Source organism: Brachyistius frenatus, unplaced genomic scaffold (genome assembly GCF_029030835.1).
Source record: "Brachyistius frenatus isolate BFR_SWC_R1_liver_20210118 unplaced genomic scaffold, ASM2903083v1 Contig_13, whole genome shotgun sequence".
In the NCBI taxonomy this organism is placed as follows: domain Eukaryota; kingdom Metazoa; phylum Chordata; class Actinopteri; family Embiotocidae; genus Brachyistius; species Brachyistius frenatus.
The window spans coordinates 129,077-157,068 of NW_027210612.1; the positions used below are offsets into that span (position 1 = coordinate 129,077).

Genomic DNA, 27,992 nt, shown 5'->3' on the forward strand with positions numbered 1-27,992 from the left:
TAAAAAAAAATAAAAACTTTTGTCATGACACATACAGAGCACGGCTGACTGTTTTTAACAATTTAGATCTTAACATCTAATACAACTATAATAGCAATAATGATATCTGAATGGTGTGGGGAAAAAAAGGACAGAAAAATAAACCTGCCGGGTAGGAGCGGGTTAGAAAGTCCGAGTGCCTCGGTCAACATGTGGATTTGCAGATGAAGCACGAGGCACGCGCCGTGGAACGAAAACAAGTTTGCGCGCACTCCGTGAAAGCACATGAATGTTGACCGCCTCTCCGGGGATTCGAAGCCGTTTAACTAGAGGACAGGAAGTTTTTCACATTTAGCGACAACATTCTATAACATTACATTTTATAAATAAGGCACCTGGTCACAACAGTCACATATTCACAATGTTGTGATTGGAAGACAGGCTGGAGATACAAACTGCCTACTTGCTGTAGGTAAAAATCGTATTCAAAACTCCCTTCTCATATCAAGCTCTGTGAACAGTAAATGCAGTGCATCCTATCATCTAAAACAATTCTACACAAACTTGGCGAAACAAACAAACAAAAACAACAACAACAAAAAAAACACAGGAGGACGATGAATGAATTTAACGTCGCCTTGATAACGGCATCTGAGCTTGATGTTTGTTATCCGACCTTTTAAAATGAGGCTCGATAGGCTCTTGTTATCTCCAGCCGTGTCGTAGAGTGCTGAAACAGAAAGCCACACAGCAACTACTACTGCCAGACATCAAGTGGGACTCGTCCGTACTCCCTTAACACCGGAACAAAAATGTTAAGCAAATCATTCGTCACATTCGTATTTCCACACCGAAGCTTTACAAAAGCATAAATGAATTCAAAATCTGTTCCAAACCTTCCTCACATATTCGCCAACGGAAAAAAAAAATGTATCCTCTTTAGAGTTCGGTGAGAGTACAAAATAGATACATTTGGTCCTTCTGAGAATATTCCAGATAAAAGAAATCCCCCCCCCCAAAAAAAAAAAAAAAAATCCTCTAAATAAAGACGATCTCTCCCTGCAGGTCCATTTTATTTTGAGAGTGACGTCCTGGTGCGCTTTGCTGGGCGCTCCTGAGCTCTCTTGGATGCCGATTTTGTCGCACCGCGCGGTAACGAGGCCGCCTGACGTCTCTTTGCCGGCGGCTTCAACGCCCCACTTCTCTTCACTGCCGGTTCATTAGCTTTCTTGACTGATTTGGGAGATGCCGTTTTTGTTGCCGTGGACTTGCTTGCCCTCTTTGAAGCGTGACTCGGGCTCCCACTCGAAGGGACTGCCGTCTCCATTTTCCTCTGGGATCTCGTCAGTACCTGGTCGGGTGAGGTGGGAACCTTGACGTCCACGCTCTGCTGCGGGACGCTTGCGCCGCCTTTGACTTCAGCGTTCGTACTTTCTGACGATTCCTTTGTTTGGAGTTTTGCCGGACACGCTTTGTTCACCGGAAGCTTTTCCGCCTCTGCTCTTTCTGCTTCGACGTGCTTCTTACCGTCGACCTTGCTTTTAGATGCGTCGCCCGGGTTATGTTCAGATGTTTTAGGGGACCCTAGTCGTTGAGAGCATCTCTTTGGCAGTTCTTTTTTAGTTCTATCTCTTGAAGCTCTGTTGCTGCTCTGAGCCTTGACTGGCCTCCCTTGAACAGCATGCTTTGTTGATTTTTTCCCTGCCAATATTTTCCTCCTTCCAAGTTTCGCTGCAGACTCTTTCATTTGTTTGCTGACGGGGGTGGCCGACTTCCGCGCCTTTAAGGCTGGTTTCAGATTTGACTTGGCAGCAGACTTTGCGGTCGCCAATCTTTTCATGTTGTTGGTTTTTAAGATTTTCGAGGCCTCTTTCAGTCTCACGGTGGTTTGCTGAACCTGCATCTTCTCTCGGATATTCGAATATTTCCTCAGGATCCTCGCACTGGCCGGATTCTTTGATTTTCCAGAGGATTTCTGGGATTCGGCTACATGTGCGCTGGCTTTGGCAGAGGAGTACGAGTGAGTCAAAGTCTGAGTAGTACTGGGAGGTTCTCCTCTCTCCTTGCCTTTGACTGCGTTTGCCTCTTGCTCCAGTGCTTTAGCAATCAGCTTCTGACTCTTGGGGTTACTTTTTACGGGAGAGGCGATGGCAAACTTTTTCAGATGTTTCTTTAAGCGCTCTGCCTGTAGGCTTGGAAATACGCCCTGAGAGGTCCCTGACGCACTCGACGAGCTGTGGAAGCACAGCTGAGTTTCTGACGGAAGACGCGTATTCACCTTCTTGACAATGACGAGGGACTTCGTTTCTGTTGATTCAAGGAACCAGCGACAAATATTGGTGAGATTAAACCCTTTCATGAAAAGCATTTGGACTGGTGAGTATTTCTGGTGCTCCAATGACTTTGGTTTCCGTGCCCTGCGTTTACTTTTCCATATAGCTGCCTGTCGGTCTGCTTTGTTTTTGTATTTTGTTGCTGGCTGACCCTCTTTGTCCAGTTGTACCCAACCTTTTTGCATTTTGTCATACTTCACGTTCAGATTTGTAATTAGGTGTTGGCTTTCTTCTCCAGTCAGAGTCTCATAGAATTTGTTCGCCGTTTGTTTTGGGGTCTGGTGTCTTGGTGTAATCATCGGGGTGTGCGAGCTGTGGGGCAAAGAGGCAACAGACGCTGGAGGGGGCCTCGCCTGAGCTTTTGTTATTCGTTCTGGCTTAATTCTAATGGGGGAAGGCACATCGTTCTGTCTCGCAGCTACAGCAAGAACGCTGGTAGAAGGTGCCACGGATCTTTGTGATCTCAAAGCTAATTTTTTGTTGTCCACAGACTGGTGGGAAAATTCAGCCTTACTGCTCTCACTCCTTAATGGCATTCTCGTAGGTCTGTCTGAGGCAGAAGAACTGCCGTCATCGGCACTTGCAGGCCTCTCTTCTAAAGACGCTACATTTGGCTTCTGCAAAAGAGCAACGCCGCTTCCTTCTGCCTCCTTTCGGAGGACTCGTTTACTTTTGAATGGCATAATCTGTGTTTGCGTTTCACTCTTAACAGGACTTGCATTTTCTAATGAACTTGTTACCCCATCGCCAAGTTGCCGTTTCTCATTCTTACCATCGTCTGCTACAACCTTGGCAGATCTTAATTTCTGTTTGGCCTCCAATCTTCTTTGTACTTTGTTTTTCTGTATTTCGTCAGAGGTTGCCTCTACTGGCAGAGTATTTTCATTGCTTAATTCCACAGTTTCGGGGACTGTGTTCTGTTGGGACTGTTCAAATGTAGAAACAGGAAGTGGAGAAGGAACCGGGTGGGAGGGTAGCTTCTGTGTAGATGGAAGATCAAGGGGAGCAGTAGGTTGTGGAGATGAAATTGAAGTGACAGCACTTGAAGCGAGCAGTGATTCAGGAGTTCCAGGTGGCTTCTGGCTGCCCGATCTAAGTTGCCGTTTCAACTCGGTACTCGGATGATCAACAGGCTGATCAGAGAGCACAGGCAAATTATCCTGATGTCTTGGAACTCTCATTTGTTTCTTGATTTGTTTAGTCCTCGAGGGAAATTTCGATATTGGGCTTGATGGTTCGTCAGAAGTTGGTTCTGTCACCTGCTGAATCACAGGAGTAGTCTCACTCGATTTTACAGGTATGTGTGTTTCAGGTACAGGTATCTCAAAATTGTTGTTTTCAAGGGTTGAATCAAGGAAACTATTGTTGGGTACATCATGACTAGATTTTACTGGACTTTTAACAGGTGATGTGGTGTTGCAACCTCCTCTACGACGCAGATTTCTATCAGAGGCCGATATGGGTCTACCATTAACATAACCCACTATTGTTGTTTCCATTTGTCTCAACCGCTTTGGCACCAAAATTGTGGAACCCTTTTTCCTACGCCAAGGCGGGAGTTCCTTCAATAGTGCATCAAGTGTCTTTGAGGACACATCATAGTCATTATCATGATCTTCTCCCGTCTCCAGTGGCAGAACTCCGTCTACTGCTACAGATGTTTTCATTTCCGTCTCTTCTACCATCCCCTCCTCTGAAGAACCTGTAGTTTGGGCATTTTCTGTCATTTCAACGTCGTCATGTTGTATCTGTGTCTCCGGTTGAAGTTCCTGAGGTTGCTCGTCATGCTTCGCCTCCCTTTTATCTTCCTCCGTTTCTTCCTCAACCTGATTTACTGGTGTTGCGGTTCTATTCTGCTGGAGACCAGGCTCACTGTTCTGCAGCTCATCTGATGACAGCTGGGGCTCAGCTTCTTCTACGGTAATATCTTCTAATGGCTCCACTACTGTTCCTGCCAGTATTTGCTCTGTACTTTCCTGTACATCGCCTTGGGGCTCAGGCTCATTGTCTTTTACCGTTTCAAATGGAGCCTGAACAACACTTTCTTTACTTTCTGTTGTTACCCCTGAATCTGCTATCGCATCCTGTTTCACAACTGTGTTCACAACAGTTTCATCGTTCTCTGTTGGGCACATTAATGGAGATGGAGGACCAGACTGCCCTTTGCTCTGACACTGATCTGTCTGACTAGTTTCAACTATGACATCTACTTTACTGGCTGCGGCCTCGACTACATCTCCCGTTTCTGGTATGACACGCTCATTTGACTCATCCGTGGGCATTGGTTGATTCCTTGTTTCCCTGCATGCGCCAACGAAAGGCATGTCCATGGGTGGTACACCTTCAGGCTTTGAAAGTATTTGTTTCGGGGTAACCAATGTGATCAGCTCCGGCATTGGATTGGGACAGTGGCCCCTCCCAGCCAATGTGCGAACCGTTTTTAACTCCCAGATTTCATCCGAATACATATGTCCTCTGGTACTTTTTCTGGCATTGCGGCGTGGGAGCATGCTGCGTTGTTGTTCCTTAAAACACTCTGTAATTGGTTTGTCAATAAAAACAATGTCACAGTGGCCGAGATCGGGGTCAGCCATTCCCCTACAATCAGAGTCCCTGTTACGATGATCAGAGGATACCCTGGCGGTCTTCCTGGCAGTCCGTGCAGAGTCTGAAGGAATAGTCATGTGGAGTGGAAACAGTTTTGATGGTGCATCTTTGGCATGCCCGAGAGTCTCTCTCTGCCTCGCTTGATGTGTGTGAATAGCCTGATGGTGTCTTTTCACAGAGGAGCTGAGTCTAGCACTATGAGTCTCTGTTCTGTTGGATGAATTTGAGTTTCCCTGTCTGTACTCCAAAGAGTCTGACTGAGGAGAAAAAGAGGCGTTGAGCACACATGACAACTTCTTACCAGCAGCAGCTTTGCTCGTCATGATTTTCATCTTAAGAGGTGCATGATCACCGTGACGATTGTTCTCTGCATCCAATGGACTAGCAGTGGGAGTAGCTAAAGGCTGGTTGCTCCCCGACACGGTGCTGCGAAGATCCAAAGCCGGGCTAGCAGTAATGGATGTTTTCAGCGACACGGCGTTCTCTTCAATTTTTCTCACTCCACAAATGCTTGGGGTAGAGTAGGACATATCCTGGACTTCTGACTTGGGAGTGGATTCACTGGGAAATCTTAGCTCAGGGCGGGATTTCTCTGGGGTGACTGCACTGGATTTTGCAGTGGAACATGCGGTTCCCTGGATGCCGGAAGTGGTGACAGAGGCTTTTTGCTTCTTGGCGGACGCAAGTGCTTTGACCTCCGTCTGTAGAAAACCTATTGCGTCTACTATCTGTCTCTGATGGTGGGGACAGAGTTTGGCCATGAACTGTTCCAGAGTAGAGGTGGATTGCAGGTCTTTTGTCTTTGTAACACGGAGGTCTGGACATTCACTAAAGGGAAAAGAAGAACAAAAGAATTGTTAATTGTCATTGCGTATCAAGAAGAAACGACATTGGTTCATATTATTGATTGGCATTTAACTGGGAAAAAATGTCCCCATATATCTCGTACCATAAAAATGTTCGGGAGCTAAAATGTTTGTGTGAAATAATTCACGAATTAAACAATGTTGATCATTGCGAATTTATTAAAAGAATAAGTGATTTTTAAAAGTGAATCATTCATCCAGTGAACTTGAGCAATTACATTACAGGTACTACAGTTTTCTTCTTTGCACAGTTTCTTATTTTTAGTTTTTTTTTGTTTACATCAAGAAAAAAAAATGATACATGCATAAGACATTTAGTTATGGTAGCCCACATTGATTAAAACATGTCAAACACATACTTGTCACTTGAAATAGCAAATACACTAGGGGCAAATATTGAGTACACCAGTTTTATAAATTTTTCATAACTTTAGTGCAACGAGTGACATTTAGATACAAGTGCTCAACAATTTAGGCCAAATTAACCAGAAGAAAAGCCAGAGGAAAATCGAGCATGACTAAAAGATATCCAACATTAGTTTTTCTAATACCTATGAGGTTTTTGTTGTGCCTGCGGAGGAGGGGGGCATCTCTGTATTTTTAGCTGAAGTCATGTCAGTATGGTAAGTCTATTACAGGATCATCTTATACCTTTGCAACATTTATATCGTCACATCATGCCAAAAAAATATATTTCTGACTATGAAAAGATTTTTCTCTTCGTTAAAAAAAAAGTTTTCCCCAAGCTATCCCGCAAAAATAAAACAAACAGACAAATTCCTGAGGTGACGCATCACAAAGCTATGTTGACTAATGAAAAGACTTTGCTCAGTATATACTTGCAACTGCAAGATAAACACGGAGTCATAAACGGATCCGATACTCTGTTGACTAAAATCTGATTAAAAGTCTGATAACTACAAAGCAATATTATACTTATATACAACTTGAAATAACATCGCATTGCCAAATACCATTCCTCTAATAAGTCTAAACATTTTTGTGTACTCATTGTAAAGCTTAACTCTGTTAATTTTTGCATCTTTGAGCTACAACAAAGAGTGCAGTAACTAATGCTATGTTTGCTATTATCCCCTCGATTCTTCATTTCTAGCAGTACAGAAAAGTAGCAAATAGATCAAAGATCAAGCGGGTAACTTCAATGTGGATTTTTTTTTTTGTACAGCAGGCGAGAAGAGTATTGAGAGTTGTTGAAATGCAGTGCCGTGAGGTTACATTAAGCAGGTTTTTTCCTTTTTCAAATTAAATACATGCTGTTTGAGGCACTGACCTGGAAAGAAACGTGTTAATTAAATATCCTATTGGTCAACAGCTTACCTGCACTGAGGTTATATTGACATTCATCGTGTAACAGTATAAATTAATTTAAAAAAAAAAAAAGTCTTTTTGTGGGCTCTAAACAGAAAATGAGTTGTACAGCATGCCAAAATATCTCGATTGTGACTTTTAGAGATTTAAAAATAAACTTTAAGAGATTAAAAAAATAACATTTGCTGCAACTACAGCCTGACCATTTATTTTGTTTGCTAGGTTCGTTAACTTCATATCCCTACCTGCAAAGTCTAAGCAGTAAGTGGAGTACCTGAATAACGAGTGGTAAATGTTTCATCCCTGAGGGTTTCGCTTTCTGTTTTACTTAGCATTTGCAGTTAGGAACTGACATAAAGTACATGCCTTTTTCTTCCAGTAAATAAAACCTAATCCAACAAGCAACCCAAATCACAACTCGGCGCCACAATATTTCACAAGCACACAAACGTGAATCTGTTAAACCATCCACAATGTTCATATACTATACATTAGGGTTATAAATAACCCGGCAATCACTATTTGAGGAAATTTTATCATACATCATTAGTGAACCATCAATCAGATTTTGAACTAGTTTAGTAATATTTCAGAGTCACAGTTAATCTACGTAATACATTGATGACTCAACACTCCATTATTTGATTTCAATAAAACATCCTAAAAGATCAACTTCACCATATACAACCAAACGTCCCAATGACACACGTGATTTAGTCCAATCATGCAAAACACACCTAGTGGCATTCCTTTATATACAGTAACTGTTAAATAAATTATAAAAAAAAAATCTGTACATATTTCTATGGGCATTGACACTCTTTAGTCATTTGAAGAGCCATATCATTTGCAATTTCACAAAGACTTTGGTCCTTATATATTATGTTTTTGAAGCAAAAGATACCCAACCTGTGTCAGAATAACGTAGGACCGTCTTCAATCTGATCCCTTCACATCTATGTCATGTAAGAACATTAAATATACATTTTATGCATTATACATTTATGTCTATAAACACTTACAGGAGTAAGTTTTTTTTTAAAGCGGTTTACATTCATAGTTACTTAAGCGAGCGCAAAATCATAAATTTATCAATATTAATTCATAAATACTGCATTAACAAAATAACTCCAAATATATCAGCAGTTTGAGAAGGTATCCGAGGGCGAAAGGGTGGACGGGGCGTCAAACTCTGCCCTACTTTTGGAACAAAATGGTTCCTCTGAAGTGGGAGACCATCAAAAATATTTGTATTAACAAAACAAGAATGAGCCCCAACTCCCGCCCCAAAGAGAAAGAAACAGAAAACAAGAAATAACATTAAATAAAGCAGGATGCAGTTAATTACATGGGATGTACTAAAATATTTACATATGGTTGAACTTTTGACACTTTCTGCTGTCATATACCAAATGAATGACCACTCTTTCTGTAAGATATTCACCTTTACTCAATGAATCTTTCACTAAACTGTGTGTCATGTGCATGAGAAATGGCTACATAAAACAGCTATGAGAACAGTACACTGTGATATGGGTTTTCCTGATGAGGTAGTCAACCATTAGATTTGCTACAACAAAAAGTAAGGAGCACAAAAACTAAAATTACCTATCAATAAACCCAAAGCGATTGTACTTGTGTAACGTATTAAATAAAACGCATTAGAAAACAAATTGTGACTTTTGAGTAATGTTAGATGATTGTCAATACAAGAATATCTGTATTAATGACCGTGCCTATATTTTACATAGTGGTGCATGTGTCAGTGAAGCACCTTCGCTGTGTTTTTATATAAACCATATTAAAATAATAATAAAAAAATAAAAATGCATTTAGAGAAATAACTGTCAGTCTGCAAACAGAGAAGCCCAAAAAGTTAGTTAGTAAGCACTATACTACTGTTAGTGTTATAAATATACAAGTGTGCTTGCATCCCTAAACTATATTTTACTGCTGAACCAAATCTCCCTTTTAGATGTTTACAATCTAGACACTTTTATGTAATACATTGCAAATATACTATCAGAGTTAACTGCATTAAATTTAGCTTTTTTTTTTTTAAATTTTTTTTTATCAAAACATCCATGTTCAAGCAACACTGTACATCTAAAAGGCTGCAATATTTGCAAAAACAGTATTTCCAAGATTTGCTAGAGCTGTGTGTCAACCTGATGAAAGAATAATGGGCCATGATCCCATATTCTGGAGTGTCCTGAGGTAAATGTGATAATGCACAATGAGGTGTCCTGATATAGCAAAATAATGGACAAGGCTGAATCAAAAACCAGGCAAAAATCCAATGAAAGCGGGGCCGGGGAAAAGGCCTTCTGTAAAGGTTTTGAACCGTGAGCCTTAATGTATCGTAACCGCAACATTATCCAATCTCGGTACAAATTCTTAGGAAATTGTATCGACCTGAGCCTCCTTGTTGTAAAACGCGAGTCACAAGGCAGAGAAAGTGTCAACTCCACACCCTCGCGTGGTCGGCTTCAAGATGAGAATATTTTTTTGTTTGATTTTTTTTTTTTTTTCCCCACCCAATGAAAAGCTACTTTTGGATGCCAGCAATCAACTTATAATGATCCTCAGTAATCAAAGTATTTACAGTACATCTGGGTTTATATATACCTGCACAAAGTGATCCGATTATTTACTAAAACGCAGCTTTACATTTAATAATTCACACTGATAAAACAGAATTTTCATTGAAATTTTGCCTTGGTAACTTTTGAGATATAGGGTGGATGTGTACTGAGGTATGATTGTAACCAGGTTAGCTAATTTGGCTGGCTAACAAGTGTTTACAAGCTACAACAAAATAGGCCTGAAGTAGACCAAAAGAGACAATTCTGCATCACATGTAGTGGGCATGTAAATGTGTATAGTCTACATATGTATAGAAATACTATGTTTCTGCAGTATTCTGACCAAAAAAAAAAAATAAATATCAAAAAAAGAAATTCGACCTTTTTCGTGTCGCTTCCCAGAGATAATACCTTATCACACAGAACTAAAGTATCTGAAGGCCGACACTGGCCCTGAAATGCTACCGATAACTACTTAAGGTAGGTTGACATCTGAGAGTAAGACATGCACACTTGTCAGCAAGACATCCTGAAAGGTTACCTCGAACGGCTTATTTGGGTATGCTGTACCCGTTAAGGAGGTGACTCGTGAGGCAATGATTTCGCTAAGCATATCTGTAGCTGAGGTATATTGATGTGTGTACAGTGATGCATTATCTTTGACTGACAAGTACTGCATTCCCAGCTGAAGTTGTGTCCTGAGTGCAGTGACGGCAATGAAAAAAAAAATATATATATATATATATATATATACAGTGGGGCAAAAAAGTATTTAGTCAGCCACCAATTGTGCAAGTTCTCCCACTTAAAAAGATCAGAGACGCCTGTAATTTTCATCATAGGTACACTTCAACTATGAGAGACAGAATGGGGGGAAAGAATCCAGGAAATCACATTGTAGGATTTTTAATGAATTAATTGGTAAATTCCTCGGTAAAATAAGTATTTGGTCACCTACAAACAAGCAAGATTTCTGGCTCTCACAGACCTGTAACTTCTTCTTTAAGAGGCTCCTCTGTCTTCCACTCGTTACCTGTATTAATGGCACCTGTTTGAACTTGTTATCAGTATAAAAGACACCTGTCCACAACCTCAAACAGTCACACTCCAAACTCCACTATGGCCAAGACCAAAGAGCTGTCAAAGGACACCAGAAACAAAATTGTAGACCTGCACCAGGCTGGGAAGACTGAATCTGCAATAGGTAAGCAGCTTGGTGTGAAGAAATCAACTGTGGGAGCAATTATTAGAAAATGGAAGACGTACAAGACCACTGATAATCTCCCTCGATCTGGGGCTCCACGCAAGATCTCACCCCGTGGGGCCAAAATGATCACAAGAACGGTGAACAAAAATCCCAGAACCACACGGGGGGAACCTAGTGAATGACCTGCAGAGAGCTGGGACCAAAGTAACAAAGGCTACCATCAGTAACACACTACGCCGCCAGGGACTCAAATCCTACAGTGCCAGACGTGTCCCCCTGCTTAAGCCAGTACATGTCCAGGCCCGTCTGAAGTTTGCTAGAGAGCATTTGGATGATCCAGAAGAGGATTGGGAGAATGTCATATGGTCAGATGAAACCAAAATAGAACGTTTTGGTAAAAACTCAACTGGTCGTGTTTGGAGGAGAAAGAATGCCGAGTTGCATCCAAAGAACACCATACCTACTGTGAAGCATGGGGGTGGAAACATCATGCTTTGGGGCTGTTTTTCTGCAAGGGGACCAGGACGACTGATCCGTGTAAAGGAAAGAATGAATGGGGCCATGTATCGTGAGATTTTGAGTGAAAACCTCCTTCCATCAGCAAGGGCATTGAAGATGAAACGTGGCTGGGTCTTTCAGCATGACAATGATAACAAACACACCGCCCGGGCAACGAAGGAGTGGCTTCGTAAGAAGCATTTCAAGGTCCTGGAGTGGCCGAGCCAGTCTCCAGATCTCAACCCCATAGAAAAGCTGTGGAGGGAGTTGAAAGTCCGTGTTGCCCAGCGACAGCTCCAAAACATCACTGCTCTAGAGGAGATCTGCATGGAGGAATGGGCCAAAATACCAGCGACAGTGTGTGAAAAGCTTGTGAAGACTTACAGAAAACGTTTGACCTCTGTCATTGCCAACAAAGGGTATATAACAAAGTATTGAGATGAACTTTTGTTTTGTTATTGACCAAATACTTATTTTCCACCATAATTTGCAAATATATTCTTTAAAAATCAGACAATGTGATTTTCAGGATTTTTTTTTTCTCATTTTGTCTCTCATAGTTTAGGTATACCTATGATGAAAATTACAGGCCTCTCTGATCTTTTTAAGTGGGAGAACTTGCATAATTGGTGGCTAACTAAATACTTTTTTGCCCCACTGTATATATATATACACCAATCACACAGCAGAAGAAAACGTACAGAAAAAAATTTGGGTAAAAAGAAAGACGACAGTGCTTGTGATTGAAAAGGGGAGTGAAATTCAGGATGACGGACTATACTATCCCAACAGACGAGAATAATAAATACACATTTTAAATATAATATTGTTTGGAATTCATAAATGTGTTTGTGTTTGGACATACTAGTACATCTCCAGTGTTCATTTCAGTCATATAAATGCATTTGTAAAACAGTGAGAGTCGTTCATAGTCCTCCATAAACACTTCACGTTGATATTTTATACAACTTTCACGGCCTGCATATTCAAAGAACATATGACCAGTACTGAGAGAGGACACTGAGGGGCACCACATCCTTTGAAAGTCTTTTGGCCCCGTGTGTGAAGAAAACGTTTATAGAGCCAATATGTCATAGTATATTAAAAATTTCTCAATAAATAGGGAGCATGCCTTCCAGACACATGCATGGGGAGACACTTGCGTGTTTAAGGTAGTTGGTCACATCAAACATATTGATCTATTAATGACCAGAAATGAGGGGTAAGATTATACGGGTAAGATAATGATAAATACAACTTCTAAGGTTTTACTGAGAACCAGAACTACTACCACCGTTTGGCAAACGCAATGGCTAAAAAGTACATCATTGTTAGTATATTATGGATGTTTCACTCATTTGACAAGCGGCTTCCATTATGGAAATCAGTCCCGTTCTCTTCGGATGCACTCTCTCCTTTCTCAGAAACAATGTGCTGGGAGTTTTGGAGTTCTTTCCTTTCAGGGGACGATGAAGCTCCCTGTTCATCCACCTGGCTTATCAGCTTCATTTTCTTTTTGGGGGGATGTTTCAAGGTTCCCAGACGCTCTTTCACTTTGTATTCCAGGGTGCTGTGTGGAATGCCATAGACTGACTGGGCTTTAGACACGCTCATTTTCCCACCCATCACCACCACAATAGCCTCTTCCAGCAGCTCCGTGTTGTATTGTCGATATCTCCCCCGTTTCTTCCTTGGCTGCTTATTACCGAGGTCTGACTCCGAATCCATACGATAGTTTCCCCCCAAGGCTTGGCGGTCAGTGGGGAAAGGCCAGTATTCCTTCTCCGAACCTGAGCTCTTAAAACCTCCGCTGCTCTTTTTTTGGATCTGCTTCGGTAGAATGGAAACAAGCTTCTTTCCAAGACCGTTCTCACAAAGTGAACCTGAATATTCATTGGAGAGGGAATCCCAAGACACATCTGTTCCTGAGGCCGAAACTCGCACCTGAGGAATCTTGAGGTCAAAAGACGATGACTGAGAAAGGGAAAAGCTTTGGTCCCTGCAGGCCTCCTTTAGGTTGCCTTTCTCATAGGCAAATGATTTTGTAAAAAGTCCAGCAGCTTCCAACAACTTGGGAATGTCTTTAAGGTGCTCACTAGGTTCGCTGCTGGTTTTGAGTTTGAGGAGGGCTCCAAAACGAGTTTTGGAATTCCAGGAAGCAGACACATTTTTGAAAAGGTCAGTGGGGCTGCAGCTGTGGTTACGGCTCAGAGGTGACTCTGGGTCGCTCTCCAGATCGGTCTCCTCTTTGATGTGCAGCGAGTATGCAAGAGACGAGGAAGGCTTATAAGAGGTGGAGTGGCCGAAATTCTCCCTCCTCCTCCCATCCTGTAGGCTCTTCATAAACAGCCCGACTTGTCCGTCCGCTCTCAAGGATCGCCTGATTGGATGGAAGGAAATTGGGTGTAAGCAGAGCTTGCACAGTGCCCTTTTCTCTTTTCTAAAGGAGGATGGGTTGGGGAGGGGAGGATGTTGGCCACTCCTTTATTATATGACCTTGCTTTGGTAACATCACTATCTTTAAGAACAACTGACTGGGTGAATGTGTGTGTGGCTTTTAAGAACAAAAAAGCTCAAGTTTGACAATTTTTTTTATTAGCTTGCTTCGATAATTGTTTACAAATGTTGCATCAACATAAAAAAAAAGAAAACAGAAAAACAAAGGGCAAAGGGGGGAAAAAAAAATAAAAAATAAAAAAGGCACTTATTGGAATACATACAAGCCTTAGTATTCCTGTGGCTCAAAAAGCACAGCCAGGAGGAGAGACTATCTGTCACTGCAGTAAGGGAGCTTTGCATGTAAGCAGGGCACAATAACTGTGCCACAAACTATCGAATGCAAATAAAGATCCTAACATTTTGTGTGTGACGTTACCACTGAACAAGCGCAGCAATAAAAGAGTAAGCCAGCAGAGGGTTGTTGTGTGAGTCAAACTATCAAACTCCAAACCTAACTGACTAACTCGAGTCGCAAAAAAAAATGCACAATTCATTAGCAACTGGTCGTCAGATGACTTTTTGTTTTATTATTTATTTTTATAGTAATATTTAATAGCAGAATATTGTTTTTTATACAAATTATTGATGGTTAATACCAAGAGCTGTCATTGTATGGACATTTCTTGGGGGTAAAATTGCCTGATACCAAGCAAATATGCCCGAATCAATCGTTACACATAAAAAAATGTCTAACAACTCACTAGCCTAATTCAGGTTTTTACTACTTCCTTACACCATATCCCTTAAAATTCCATATAGACTTGATTCATTTTCATCAAGTTGAGGACAATGTGCGTGCTGTATATCCAAAGTAAGATGAAAACCAGCGGCGGGTCGATTCTGTTAAGAATAGATCCTCTCAATTCTCCAAGCACCAGAAAAGGAGAATGCAAAGCCACTGGTGCTCAATTCAATTCAATCAAATTTCAATTACATTCGCGTTCAAGTTCACATAAGTAGAAAAGTATGAAGAGTGTTTGCTTTCAAAGAAAAGAAAACAGAACCAAACTCAAAAATAAAATAATAAACCAAAATATTTTGTCAAATGTTTGATTTATTGAAACTACATTAAATTGCAATTTGGCTACAGATAATGAACTAAAATTTGGAATTACGGCCTTGTGGTCTAGGTGCATGACAATAAAGGAAATGCATACTTGTTATCAGTGGCTACAGGAAAAGATGGCATCATGTTCACGCATGACATTAAAACTACATGTGACCTGTATAACAGTGTACAGGCAGCGCTTACATTTCTATGGTTTTAACGTGATTTTTTTTTTTTTTCTGACCAGAGGTGTTATGGATTACTCACCTTGCATTTCATGCAAGAATATTAGCAATACTGCAAGTGCTGCATTAAATTATGATCACAATCAGGCCTGCCAGTGTCGCCAGAAAGCGAGAACAGACACCAAAAACATGGCCAAGCTAACAGAAAACGTCAACCTACAGTAGCTCATAATGCTGCTTATTCAGTCCCAAGCTGGTGATACCAGTAACTTGTCTGACAAAAAAAAAAAAAAAAAAAAAAATGAGAGGGAAGCAGGTGGACTAATTTAAGAGCTGCAGTGTCCTAAGTGTTGAACAGCAGTGTCAATCAAACTGCAATCTTCTAGGATGTGCGGGAGTGAGTTTTAAAAGCAGAATCAAGTTGTACAAGCACATGAAAGATGTTTTCCTCTGTTGCAGTTTTTTTTTTTTTTTTTTATGTTTCTTTGTATCATAAAATTCTGTTAGCACAACCCTGTTTGTTGCTGTTCATTTCCATCAAGCCACCAACTGGCCAAGTGATCTCCAATTTCAAGACTGAAATTTCAGGCCTCGGCTGATGCCAGCTTATTGATGCCACTACAAATAACCTAAACACCACTTCATTCCAAATTAATTTTGGTCGTTCTAAACTGCAATGTAACAAATCCTCAAAGGCATTACTGCTCAGAGACGGGGAATTAAGGACAAAGAAACTTTTCTTACCCCTTCAGCGTGGATGTGGCTGGAGAAAGGCAGGGACTATGGACAGACAGGCTGCTGCTATAGCGATTCTTTTTGATAGATAAATCAAGAACTCCATCTATTAATTTAAAAAAAAAAAAAAAAAAAAAAAAAAAAAAGGCAGGAAAAACTCTTTTTAGCTTCAATATTGAATTCAGACTCGAGTTCAGTAATGAATAAACATGTGTACTACGCTACCTTGTTCACTGGGATCCGCCAGGGGCTTCTTAATGGTGAGGTCAAGAGGAGCATCCTGGTCGGCCATGAGGAGCTTGCTTAGGACGGGATTCTGGTTGTGTGCTGGCCCAGCCAGAGTGGCAGCGGGGCTGGGAGAGGGAGCCCCGGAGAGCAAGGGTGCGGCCGGCAGGCTTTCGTCAGAGTGAGGCTGGGAAACTGAGCGACTATCCTGAGGGGAGCTGGTTTTTGAGGTATATTCGGCAGCAAACTGTTTGATCATTCTCTGAAGAATCTCTCGAGCCACTACTGGAATGTGTGGGTCTGAGAAATTTGGCACATCTGAGCGGGGGGAAAAAAATGTGGAGGTAAAAACAGTTCAGTCTGCATTCCTGCACTGAGTCATAAGTTATGATTAGTAAACATGCCACCAAACATAGAAACTGCATTTGAAGAGTGTGAATATTTTGAGAGCAAAATCTGTCGGATCTGTAATGCGTAGAACATTAACATTTACAGAAAAGCTTACTAAGCGATGGCTGACATCCTTGTCTGCAGGCAGGTTTTCTTGTACTGAGATCATTAGTGTCATAACGGAGCAAAATACTGATGCACTACATCTACTGAGACATCGAGACTCACCTTTTCTGCCGAGGACCGCATTGAGAAATTCCTCGGCTTGCGTCTCTAGTCTGCTGATTGTGATCTGATCTTTAACCAGGAGAGGTTTGGGTGTATCTTCAAGCCCCTCGTCTTTTAAGCCAATTAAATGTTCCTGTCAAATTGCAAAACTGTTATGAGCAGTGGCCTTTCGACTTTAACAGGATTCATTTATATTTTATACCTTTAATGCACTTCTAATAGATATTCATCATGTATGCCACTTCAACAGTTAAAGGTCCTGGGACAGTCCTAAATCTTTTTTCTGGACTCTGATCCTTATTTCCCAGCCTATGCTCTTTGGCCACATTTACAGACTGGAAACGTAAAGGCTATTGGGTAAAATCATCGAGTAAGACAGCTATTTTCAGTTTTTGGACCTACAGTAAACGGAAATCTAAGCACCAGATTACTTACTTTTACTTTGTCTCTTCTCAAACAGCAGAATAGACAATTTTCATCAAATGACCAATCAGACACTGTTATAGGCTCGAAGTCTGTGGACACAAAACAGATGGCAGGAAATTAAATACAGTCGTCAGTAAAAAAAAAAAAAAAAAAAAAAAGTCGTTCTAAGCAACTAAGTAATGTGTATTTTTACATTTTAATTTCAACAGTTGAAAAACAGATGACTGACCAGCACAAAGTGCTTTTTGTTTCAAGGTTCTGCTACTGCATCATCAAAAAAGCGCCGATCATATGATTCGCTGCACTTAGAGTAAAATGGTTCCTTTTGAAACTAACAGTGTCCCATATTCAGTTTAAATCCCATTTCCATCTGCACACAACAATGACAAGACCTCTGACAGAAATGTATGAATGAAGCCATAATGAAAGCGTTCTGATTTGTTTTAGTGAAGCTGACTGAATCAGGAATACACTAATTCAGCTCAAATACATTTTCAGCACCAACTCCCATTGAAGAATGTAACTGCAAATGTAATGCAACCCCAGATAATGCGTTCTATTGTCTCACTAACATTATACATTGTAGAAATGTCTCTAGGGCACTGTCGACTTTTGCACCCTCCCCACGCCATCCAAAACACCAACTTTTATAGGAACACAAGCCGTCTTCTCTTCTGCATTCAGTGGGGCTGTCTTGTCTTCAGTGAATGTACAGGGGTACCAGATGGTACAATGGAGCAGTATTGTCATAATGAGCAGACAGAACAGTCTACACCGAAACCACAAAAATGTAACAGACACATTCATGGCCTCTGTCATTATATAGAAAATGGTCTGAGGTACTTACCCTTAAAAAATGTTAGGTTTTCTACCTGCTCCGGACCAAACAGACTGTCGAGAATGCTCTCAAAACCTGAGAAAAGACGTGAAATTGAGTAAATATGTGGTTCTCAGTGGTAATCACAGCCGAACACAGAAACATTTCGAACGAACATTTGTTCATATTTAGTACTAACTGAGCCTCAGTGCTGAAGCTAAAAGCAGCAGAACAGAGACACAAAATGAATCACTGTTTAAGGGCCAAAATAATTTGCTGTACTGCAGAAAAAAAAAAAAAAAAAACTACGTCACTGAGAGTTCGTGTTATAATGTCTTAGCCATACACCCAGGCTTGTCTTTGCTTTTCCATTTCAACTTGACAACCGATGTAACCCTTTGCCTCTTATGACACACAACAGCTTTCACCCCAGGTTCTTACTTCAACTGTAAATACATGCACTCCATCCTCCTGTTGCCAAGCAACTAAAGCACCTACAGAGTTGGGAGTGACTGCAACATAAAAAAGAAAAAAAGAAAAAAAAAGAAACAGCCAGTAACAAGACTGCTAGGTAAGGATGTCAAAGTATCTTGTATACAAACAAAAAAAACCAACTAATTTTCACAATCCACTGACTGGCAGTTTATATAAAAGCAACTTACAACTTGCCTGCATTACTAATGTGATGGTGGTATCCTACAGGCTCAGCTGTTTGAAAGATACAGTGTGTTATGCTGCACAAGACCGTGCTTAACAGTGCGTTAACACAATATGCAAAGTCTGCTTACCGCTGCAGGGTCAGAATAACCAATCCAAAACAACTACACGCGTTAAATCAAGCACTAAAGAGGTCAAAGAGAACATCTGTCTGCTGAACAGGATCCCAAGTAGGACTGTGTTCCGAATGTGCCACGAAAAGGCCAAAAGTAATGACTCAAACCATTCAGGTAACATAAAACACACGAGATGTGACAGACGGTTTTTAAAAAGCAACATAAAACCCCGATGAACTATTAGCACTGAAAATGTGAAACATATAGGCCCGTACAAACGTGTAATGTCACAAGTTAAATTAGCCAAATTAAGGGAGCTGTTCATCCAACTACAAATCACAGGAAACACTACATCTTCACAGAGGAGTTAAGAAAGTAGTGAGAAAATGACCAGCCCTTACCATCCACTCCCTTCTTCCAAAACTCACAGCGGATTCAATAAAAGCTGTCATCTGTTAAAATGCCTCTCTACAAATTCCCACCCACTTTTCAGCAGCCAAACATAAAGAGAGAGAGGGGAGAGGGGGGGGTGAAGCATATCCTTGCCTATAGCTGCAGCGTGAGTCTGTTTCTGGGTTAGTGCATAGGACTTCAGCTGAAGCTATCCAATCCCATTTCTGAAATATTTCAGAGGCATGAGGAGGAAAGTAGGTCATCACTTTCGTTTGACAGAGCAGCACCATGACATCAAACTGCTCTTCAGGAATTCAGTTTAGGGCATTTAAAAAAGAAATGTGTCACATTGTGAACCATGACTTTAGGGCAATATTTGACTGTACCACTAGCAGAGCAAAAAGAGCCTCTACTCAAGAAACCAGACCATTTTGGAACCAGCAACGCAATTTTAGAAGAGCAAGCTGCTTACATGTGCAAAAGGATAAAATATTAATAGCGCGAAGAATTGTCATGTAAGCTTTAAAACATAAATGAGGACTTCAAAACGTGAATAATGGCCAAAGTTAAAATGCCAAATAAACAGAATGAAAACACCAGCTAGTCACCGTAATTGGGTGCCCTGCATTTAACCACGGCTGCCATACGATAAGCACTTTTGGAAGCAGAAATACCAATATAAAATGTTCAGCTTTTAAAAGGTGCGTTTCCTGTCCGTAGGTATATTCGCCAATTAATTAGGCTGGAGAAGGAATTAGGTCACTACTGAGCTGCTTGTAACACTTATCTGATTTGCTGTATGGTGATCAGATAGCCCCCAGATACAACAATACGCACAGGGTACAGAGGTACAAAGTGATAATGACAAAAAGAACCCGGCACTATGTGCCACTGGGCCGAACACCTAATAATATAAAGATTTAACGAGGACTAATGAAAAGATATTGAGGGCAGAAATATCCGATTCATGAGGCGCAAAAATATTCATCCTTTGGAAGAAAAAAAAATATGGGAACGTGTCTAATTGTTTTGACAACATGCCGTTGAGCCGCATTAGTTAATATACTGTAGATATATATCCGGGTTTGTTAATGCATTTGCTTTTTGATATCATTTATATTTTCAGCTAGAGCGGAGCGTGCGTCATGTCAATCATCTAGCTCTACGTGAGGAGAATGATGATTCAAAAATGATTTTGCTACTTCAAACCCTCGTTGGCGTTTTTATTTTTATTTACTCCAAACACACGCTGCAGATTTCCTCCGGGCAATTTATAGTTGAGTGAGGGCACAGCTTAATTCTCAGAGGTACACTTAAATGAAAAAGAAAATCATTTTTGTTCTGGAGGAGAGAGCAGATTTTTCTTTTACTACAAACTATTGATGATTATTCAAAATACATTTTCCTCTTTTTAATAGAGAAAAATAAGTATGGTTCTGTTTGTCTGACATTGCTGAAGTTAGACTTCACACACAGTTAATTTGATCATTTATCAAACCAAACCTTAACTTGTGAGTGTATCTATTACGAGCTCTATTAAGAAATGTGTATAGTTCACCATAGTTGTTACCGTAACACTACAACAGTGAGTATTAAGACATGTTTGAAGTGTACAAAAGACTCATTTTAATAAGTAGAAAAAAAAAACCCTCCTCAGCCATCATTTTTCTTTACAAATTCTTCTTCAGATAAAACCCTTGCATTTGACGTGAGAATTGACAATCGAGAAAACTAGAATTATCAATGAGCACCAGAGAAAGCCATTCGTGGGGGGCATTTCTGTAAATGACTAGCTTTCTGTCAAGGTTTTCCACGCAGGAAAACTACTGAGAGAAGAGCGATTCCTCTTGGCCAAGCGAGATTTTCTGACACACTTACATTTCTGCCTAAATTTAGGTTTAAGACAGGTTTGATACGAGAGACATGATGGGAAAATGAATCAGCATAATTCAGATGACACGCAACTAGATAGAATGAATTGGCTACCGTTTAAATTCATGTAAATTCAAATCATAAAAGTCAAATAATTTCCAGGACTTGACAAACAACATGGAGCTTAAAACTATTTCTTAAAAAGCAGTCACGTATAGCCAAGAAAAGCAAGCTAATCTTAAGCTTCTTCTTTTTTTTTTTTTTTTTTTCCAGATAGTGAGGAAACTGTGTTGTGTCTTGAGAAATGTCACCCATTAAATATCAGCCACAAACGTTGACCATGAAGCTTTCTAGGTCTTTTCCTGGAGCTTATGTACGCTCATGGTGAGCAGCAACTCGGGTCAAATCTGCCTTAGCCTTCTTGTGACCTATATCTCCAGCCAATCAGAGACAGAACGATTTGGAGTGTGTGACACCCACGCCCTTCCCAACAGTACTTGGAAAGAGAAATCCCACAGATCCAGAATCAGCTTATCCTTCCTAAACCCAAACCTTAACCTGTGCTGCATGTCCCTGTGAATGAAACATTATGCGAGATAAAAAAAAAAAAAAACCTAAAAAAAAACCTCTCTCTACTACTTTTTCCTGGCACATTTAGTTTGAAATTGTAGCCAGAGGGTCAATTTTCTTTCATGAGGCCATGCGCAAAATCAATGAGGGGACCCCTTGTCATTTTGCAGCGCACTGCAACTACATGTTCAGTACAGTGTGTTAAATGCAATACTCGGACAAATTAAACAGACACAAATATGTGATTCAAACAAGACTCGTAAGTCCGCGTTTTACATTAATATAAAGATGTGACATAACGTTCTTGTGTCATTGCTTGAAGCACTTTATGACTGTTGACACTGCTTAAAACCGTCGTCCCGTTAAAGAGAATCCAGTGCCATATCTAAAGTGATGGTAGACAGCTTCACAGCTACACAGAGAAGGAGGTTTCACAAATACTTTATACCCACTTTTGCAATGAAATTTGAATTTTCATAATATAATTTTCATAAGGAGAATTCCTCCACATAATCTAACAATGCTTTTGGGGTTCTTATGTGGCCTCTGGTTATAAAGGTTTCAATTGGTCAACTATTTTCTGAGAAATCCTGTATTTTCAGTCATTATATGACACTATGCTGTAATACATGAGCCTCTTTGCCAGTTGTTTGAAGGTAGATGCCAACCAGGTCCCGAAATAGAGTCTGATTACATCCATAGCCAAAACAATATTAGTATAGATGAGGATTTAATTCAATATTGGTCAAAAACAAAACTGAATTTATTCATCAATCTCTAGTTTAAGTGTGCCGGTAGATGCTACGTGGACAATTTACTGCAAAAATGTAACCAGCAGAGGTAACCTCAACCCACTTCTCGTTTACCCATGTCGTGCCTATCTACTATACAATAACATTCAGAAAGTAGGCCAAAAGTTTCACCTCACGAACCACAAATGTTTTTTCCAGTTCAAGACAATTATACCCTCTCTAACAAGAAGACGCTTGTGTCTCTGGTCTACAGCAGGAAGACACAGAGTGCACAAACACCTGTGAAATTATGAGTAACTTAAACACGAGTTCCCTCGGTGTCTTTTTGTCACGCCATGATCTACATACACGGCACAAAAGCACATTTATAAAGCTGCTGAAATGCTAACACGAAGCCTTCAATGTGAGATCGCAGTGCTCTTCCTATCAGATGACCCACCCTTCCCTCTGCTGCATCAACCCCCACTCAACCCATCCCCCACGCTAACTACTGTACACATACCATCTCAGAAGGAGTGACCACGAGCTTGTAGAACAGGAGCTTCACTTTGCTGACAAAATTTTGTTTTTTAAAAAAAACGGGCATTTTTGGCCACAGCCTTTGGACATTCTCGGTAAATTGATCATCAAGATCTTTCCTCTTTTAAGACTGCATCGTGTTTCAAAATTATACCAATGCTGACGTTGCGATAAGATAAGACTGACTTCGTTAATCCCGCAGTGGGTAAATTTGGTCGTCACAGCAGCAAGAAAAAAACAAAAAGTGCACACAATGTGAAATCTTTTTTACAAATAGGTATAAGAAATAAAACAGATAAAAAAAAATCAAAAAAAAAATCATTATTTTAGAATAAATAAATACACACACAGACTATATACAACTTTTTTTTTTTTTAAAAAAGCTCATGAAAGAATCATTTTCACGATTTTGAAGAGATGGCAAACTAGTTGAGCTGCTAGACATAACTTATCTTTATTCCAAGTCAGCCCACCAATAGAAACTGAGCCTTAGGCCTAACCATCTAAAAAAAACAAAAAAACATTTACTGTTGCCTACTATGCTATCCACACACACAAAAAGCAACTGTTGTATGTCAACAGATAAAGCCAAGACATTCCATGGACATGAGCAAAGCGGTGCTTGACATTTGGTTTGGCTTCTGCAGATTTTGGTCATTACAAGCAATATGGAGTAGTTTGATCAGGCTATACAGAAGGCAATGAGGGGCCAGTTTTGAGCAACATCTACACTGGGGGAAAAAAACACTCCATGAATACTTAACGTGATATGATGCAAACTGACAGTCAAATGGTGTAATGCTGCACAGAGCACAACTCTGAATAACAAATATGGGACCAACATGATTCAAGGCAATATTGGGGGGTGGGGGGGGGGTGAAGGTGCACACAAATGCCCAAGTGCAAACACGGATGACCACGCAGTCAAAGATGGGCATTAAAGCTGTTGGTCATGTCTTGCATAACGCCAACCGAAATCAGCCAACTCTTTTTTTGTAAATTAGGGGAGTGAAGGCCAAAAGCCAAACAGAGGGGGCCTGCTGGAGCAGAAATGAGCCATTTCAAAGTTACATTAGAAAGAATACAATCTGCCTGATGTCAATGTTTCCTTGTTATTTGTCTGAGCAAATCCTCCTTCCCACTCATGTCAAATGCACGAATAACTGAGATTCCAGGCATTTTCGAATATCAGCTGGTGCCGTCTCAGTCCAAATTTGCCCAAATCCAGACACACACACACACAAAAAAAAAAAAACATTTTCAGCCACACAGTTTGCATCTGGGGGCTGGTGGACCATAAGCACATGTATAGACAAAGATACAGACAATTGTTGTCGCTGTTCTGTGGGACAATTGCGCTTGTCTCTGCCCTGCAATTTCACTGCTCACATTAAGTACACAAAGACAAAATGTCCAGTTCAGCATCAGCGGGGTGGTGGTGGCGTGCAGCCCTCTCCACCAAAAAGCCAAACAAAAGTATGTCCTTGTTGTCGTGGACAGAATATGCCATTCTACAACCGGCAGACTAATGCTGTTGTCATGTACTCTGCAGCTTTACAATTATAGCCCAAACACAATGGACATTTGTCAATCATAAAGGGGGAACTGACTAACTGAACAGTCCTGGGTCGACAGCTACTGACCAGTTAGAAAGCCATTATGCTCTCTCCATTTTCTTTTCAGTGACATTTACACATCCCACCTTGCATTGTAGCCTCTTCGCTGGAATAACTTTGTTTTAGATCGTCTCACAAATAACAAATGTTGTTGTTAAAACTCATAGTTTACAGTACAGACACCATGTAAATAGGCAGTGCCGATAATCATCTGCGTGGTCATATGCCGACTATTATGACAAAAAAATTAACATAATTGTGGGCCTAAACTTTTGTTAAACTGGTCACGTTCAACAGGCTGATCTGTGGAACCTGTTTTTTCTGCTCCAGCTCTTTATGAAATGAGGATCTAACATAATCTAAATAAGACAAAAGAATTAATGTTTCAACCTGCCACACCACAAAACTCATAAATGACAGGAAAACCTAAGATATTTATTTTTGTGCACACAAATACTAGATGTCTTGGATATACACTACATCTCAATAAGATCCATACATGGCAGCTACTTGAAGTGGAATTGATTTAATGTGACATTTTGAGATCAACAGCATGAGAAGCAGTATTCAGGGGGTCCTGCGATTTAAACAGCGTTTCAAATGCTGTCTTCCATTCTGCCAAAAAAAAACACAAGGAAAAACACTACATATATTCATGTCTCGGCATTAACATTCAAATTATATTGCATAAATGATCAACCAACCCCTGCTCAACCCTGGGTTGACATGTTCTTTCCCATCGAGCAAAAGGCAAGCAGCTGTGCGTGGTATGGAAATAGTCCCTTAATAAAACATGCTATATTCCTTTAGGAATCAATACAGGAAACAATCCCTGTAATAATTCCCATCAATATTCCCATATGTCCCTGAGATAGATAAAGGTTAGAATGACCCAAATAGGCATTATGATTAAATCAGGAAAAAAAAAAAAAAAAAAAAGGAAGGAAAAACTTTTTTGAAAGTGAACATCTGTTTCACACCTAACTCTTTGCTCCTCATTTGCATGATCATGAAAAATATCCACACTGGCTGTTGCTACGATACGGAGTCACACGGAGAAGGCTCGGAAGTCATGGATTTAGAGATGGCCTCTCCCTCTTCGTCAAGCCTCTCCGTCAACCAGTGCACAACTACTGTAAATGTTAGCCGTTATGCGTGGTGCACAATAATTAAGACAGTGAAACATAAAACGCATCGCAGGTAGATAATATTGTTTCTTTTATGCAGGTATTTTCCAACTCTTTTTGCCAACTGTCGATGCACATATGGACGTAGACGTATCTTTTTCCACCTAATTGCAGAGAAAGTCATGTATTTCTTGTAGTGTATATATATATATATATATATATATATATATGTCTATTCTTACAGTGATGGCCTCTTGGCAGATGCAGGCATGAAGTACAAGGATTTTCAAACTGTACATATTTACTGGGCAAAATAAGAAAAAAAAAAAAGTTAAGGTTATACGAGACCTGCCGTATTTATTTTCATTTTCCTTCACACAAAACTATAAGATTCATGCTATTTACATAGGCTTGGATGATACCCCTACCAGAAATAACTGACAGCGACTTTGCTGTCCATTTCAGAGACTTCACACTGGAACCTCCCCACCGCCGACATATTGTTCACAACACAAAAGAAGTGATTACATCGCGGTACGCGGGCAACCTCGCACCACAAACATGGTATTGAGCATTTACTCAAAATTGAAGCATCGTTTCATTGGCCTGTCATATCAGCCGATGCCGTTATTTCCTTTTAAAGCCTTTTTCAGCCGACACCAATGATGTATCATGCATCCCTAATCACCGGGAACTTCACATAGCCCATGGGCAACAATATAAACAACCAACATATTTAATACTTCTACAGTCTGTTCGTACGTCATTTGTAAAGAAAACTAAATGAATTGTGGATTTGCACTGCACTATTCACAAGTCCTATGCTACTATTCAAGATGAACACTGTTAAAACCTTCACTCTTCTGTGATTATATAAGAACAAATGTGTCTTTGATAGTTACTTTAACTACTTTAAAAAATATAATAATAAAAAGTACATTGTGTGGACCGGACCAAATGGCAGGTTATGTCTTTTTGCCATCCATGTGGAGTTTCTTGTGCTAAATAGTATGTTCAGCTGCAGGATTAGTCCTTGGTAGCACATTTACTGCACCACTGACCAGGGAGGGTAAACTTTAGATGTACTTGGACTGACTTACATACTTTATGTGCTCAAATTCTCCTAAACTGAGCTGTTGTTGCAAAAGATTAAGAGTCTGCAGCCATGTTTGCATCTTGGCGGGGCTGTATTTGGGAGAATCTTTGAGCTGAATGATAACATCACGCATGCTAAGATGTTTATGTTAAGTGGGTACGTTTACCATATAGTGCAAGAAGAGTAGTAGTTCAGCAGCTCTCACGCTCCTCCCCCCCCCACAGTCAACAAATGCTTTTCGAATTACTTGCTTTCAGGGACTGAATTGAACCAAGTACATTTACACAAGTATTTAAAGTAAGTACAACCTTGGAATAACTACAATGCACATTAATTCAATGGGAAAATGAATCCAAAAAACATCATATATAACATTTAAACACTGACAAGAAGCATTGACTGCATAGTGTCTACTTTTGCAGCGGGGACACACTCTGCATTGCATTTTGCTGATAATACTTACATACTTTTACTTGAGTAAGGTTTTGAATTCAAGTCGTTAACTTGCAGTGCGGAATTTGCACAGGACCTGAGCACTCCTTCCACCTCTGCATGTTTTAGGAGGGCCAATTGAACGTTACAGGAGTTTATTGATATACCGAAGAAAAGGGAAACTGGCCCAGTGGGGTCTCTGTCACTTCCTCTCTGCAGTAATGCGCGTCCACGGGTGGCAATTTGAGAAAAGCAAGCAAGCTAAATGTTAAGTGAACGCATCACCTTCTCTGCACGTCGCCCTCCCCCCAACCAAAATACAGTATCAGCACGGGAACGCGCATTTTAAGCAAACTGGTCGCATTTGGCCGACGCGTCGCCCAGAGACACTCCCTTTAAAACAAGCTCGGTGCCCTTTAAACAAACTAACGCTACGCCAGTAGATACCTAAAGTCTACAGCTAAGACTTTACGGTCGATCCAAAAACAAACAAAAACACAGCAAAGATGCACAAGAAGTGGTGAAACATGATCACAAACAGCAACATTTGAGTAACTGCTCCGGCTGGCTGCCGTGAGAAGGAAACAGTTTGAGGACAAAAAAAAAAAAAAAAAAAAAAAAAAAAAAAAAGCGAGTGCGGTAATAGCTGGTTATTTACACCGATAAAAGGCGCACGGAAACGAAATTCAACCTGTAAAATGGTGCGCCGTGTAATGGGCATTATCCTTACCTACACAATGAATGAGTTTGTGGCGCCACGAGTCAAGTTCCTTACGAAAGCCTCGCCTGTCGATTGTACATTGGGGCAGCTTGCACTGACTCGCCATTTTGTAACTCTTCTCTGGCGGGCACCAGCACCAGCACAGGAAGAGGAAGCTATGCTGT

General features: G+C 40.5%; 1 protein-coding gene across 3 annotated transcripts; it reads right to left on the reverse strand.

Annotated features, from left to right (window-relative positions):
* Nucleotides 1-51: 51 nt before the first annotated feature.
* Nucleotides 52-27,934, reverse strand: LOC138617538 (ligand-dependent corepressor-like). 3 transcript variants are annotated; one of them, XM_069692617.1, is made up of 8 exons: nucleotides 27,838-27,934; nucleotides 17,988-18,053; nucleotides 17,150-17,229; nucleotides 16,715-16,847; nucleotides 16,097-16,414; nucleotides 15,881-15,977; nucleotides 5,221-5,747; nucleotides 52-305 (listed from the first exon to the last, which is right to left on the reverse strand). In XM_069692617.1, exons 1-8 carry the CDS (start codon nucleotides 27,932-27,934, stop codon nucleotides 163-165), a joined length of 1,461 nt encoding a protein of 486 aa, XP_069548718.1. In that variant the 3' UTR covers nucleotides 52-162. The 3 variants fall into 3 exon arrangements, with proteins under 3 accessions (XP_069548718.1, XP_069548716.1, XP_069548717.1); XM_069692615.1 differs by having other exon boundaries at nucleotides 221-5,747; XM_069692616.1 differs by lacking the exons at nucleotides 52-305; nucleotides 5,221-5,747 and adding an exon at nucleotides 12,081-13,784.
* Nucleotides 27,935-27,992: the final 58 nt, after the last annotated feature.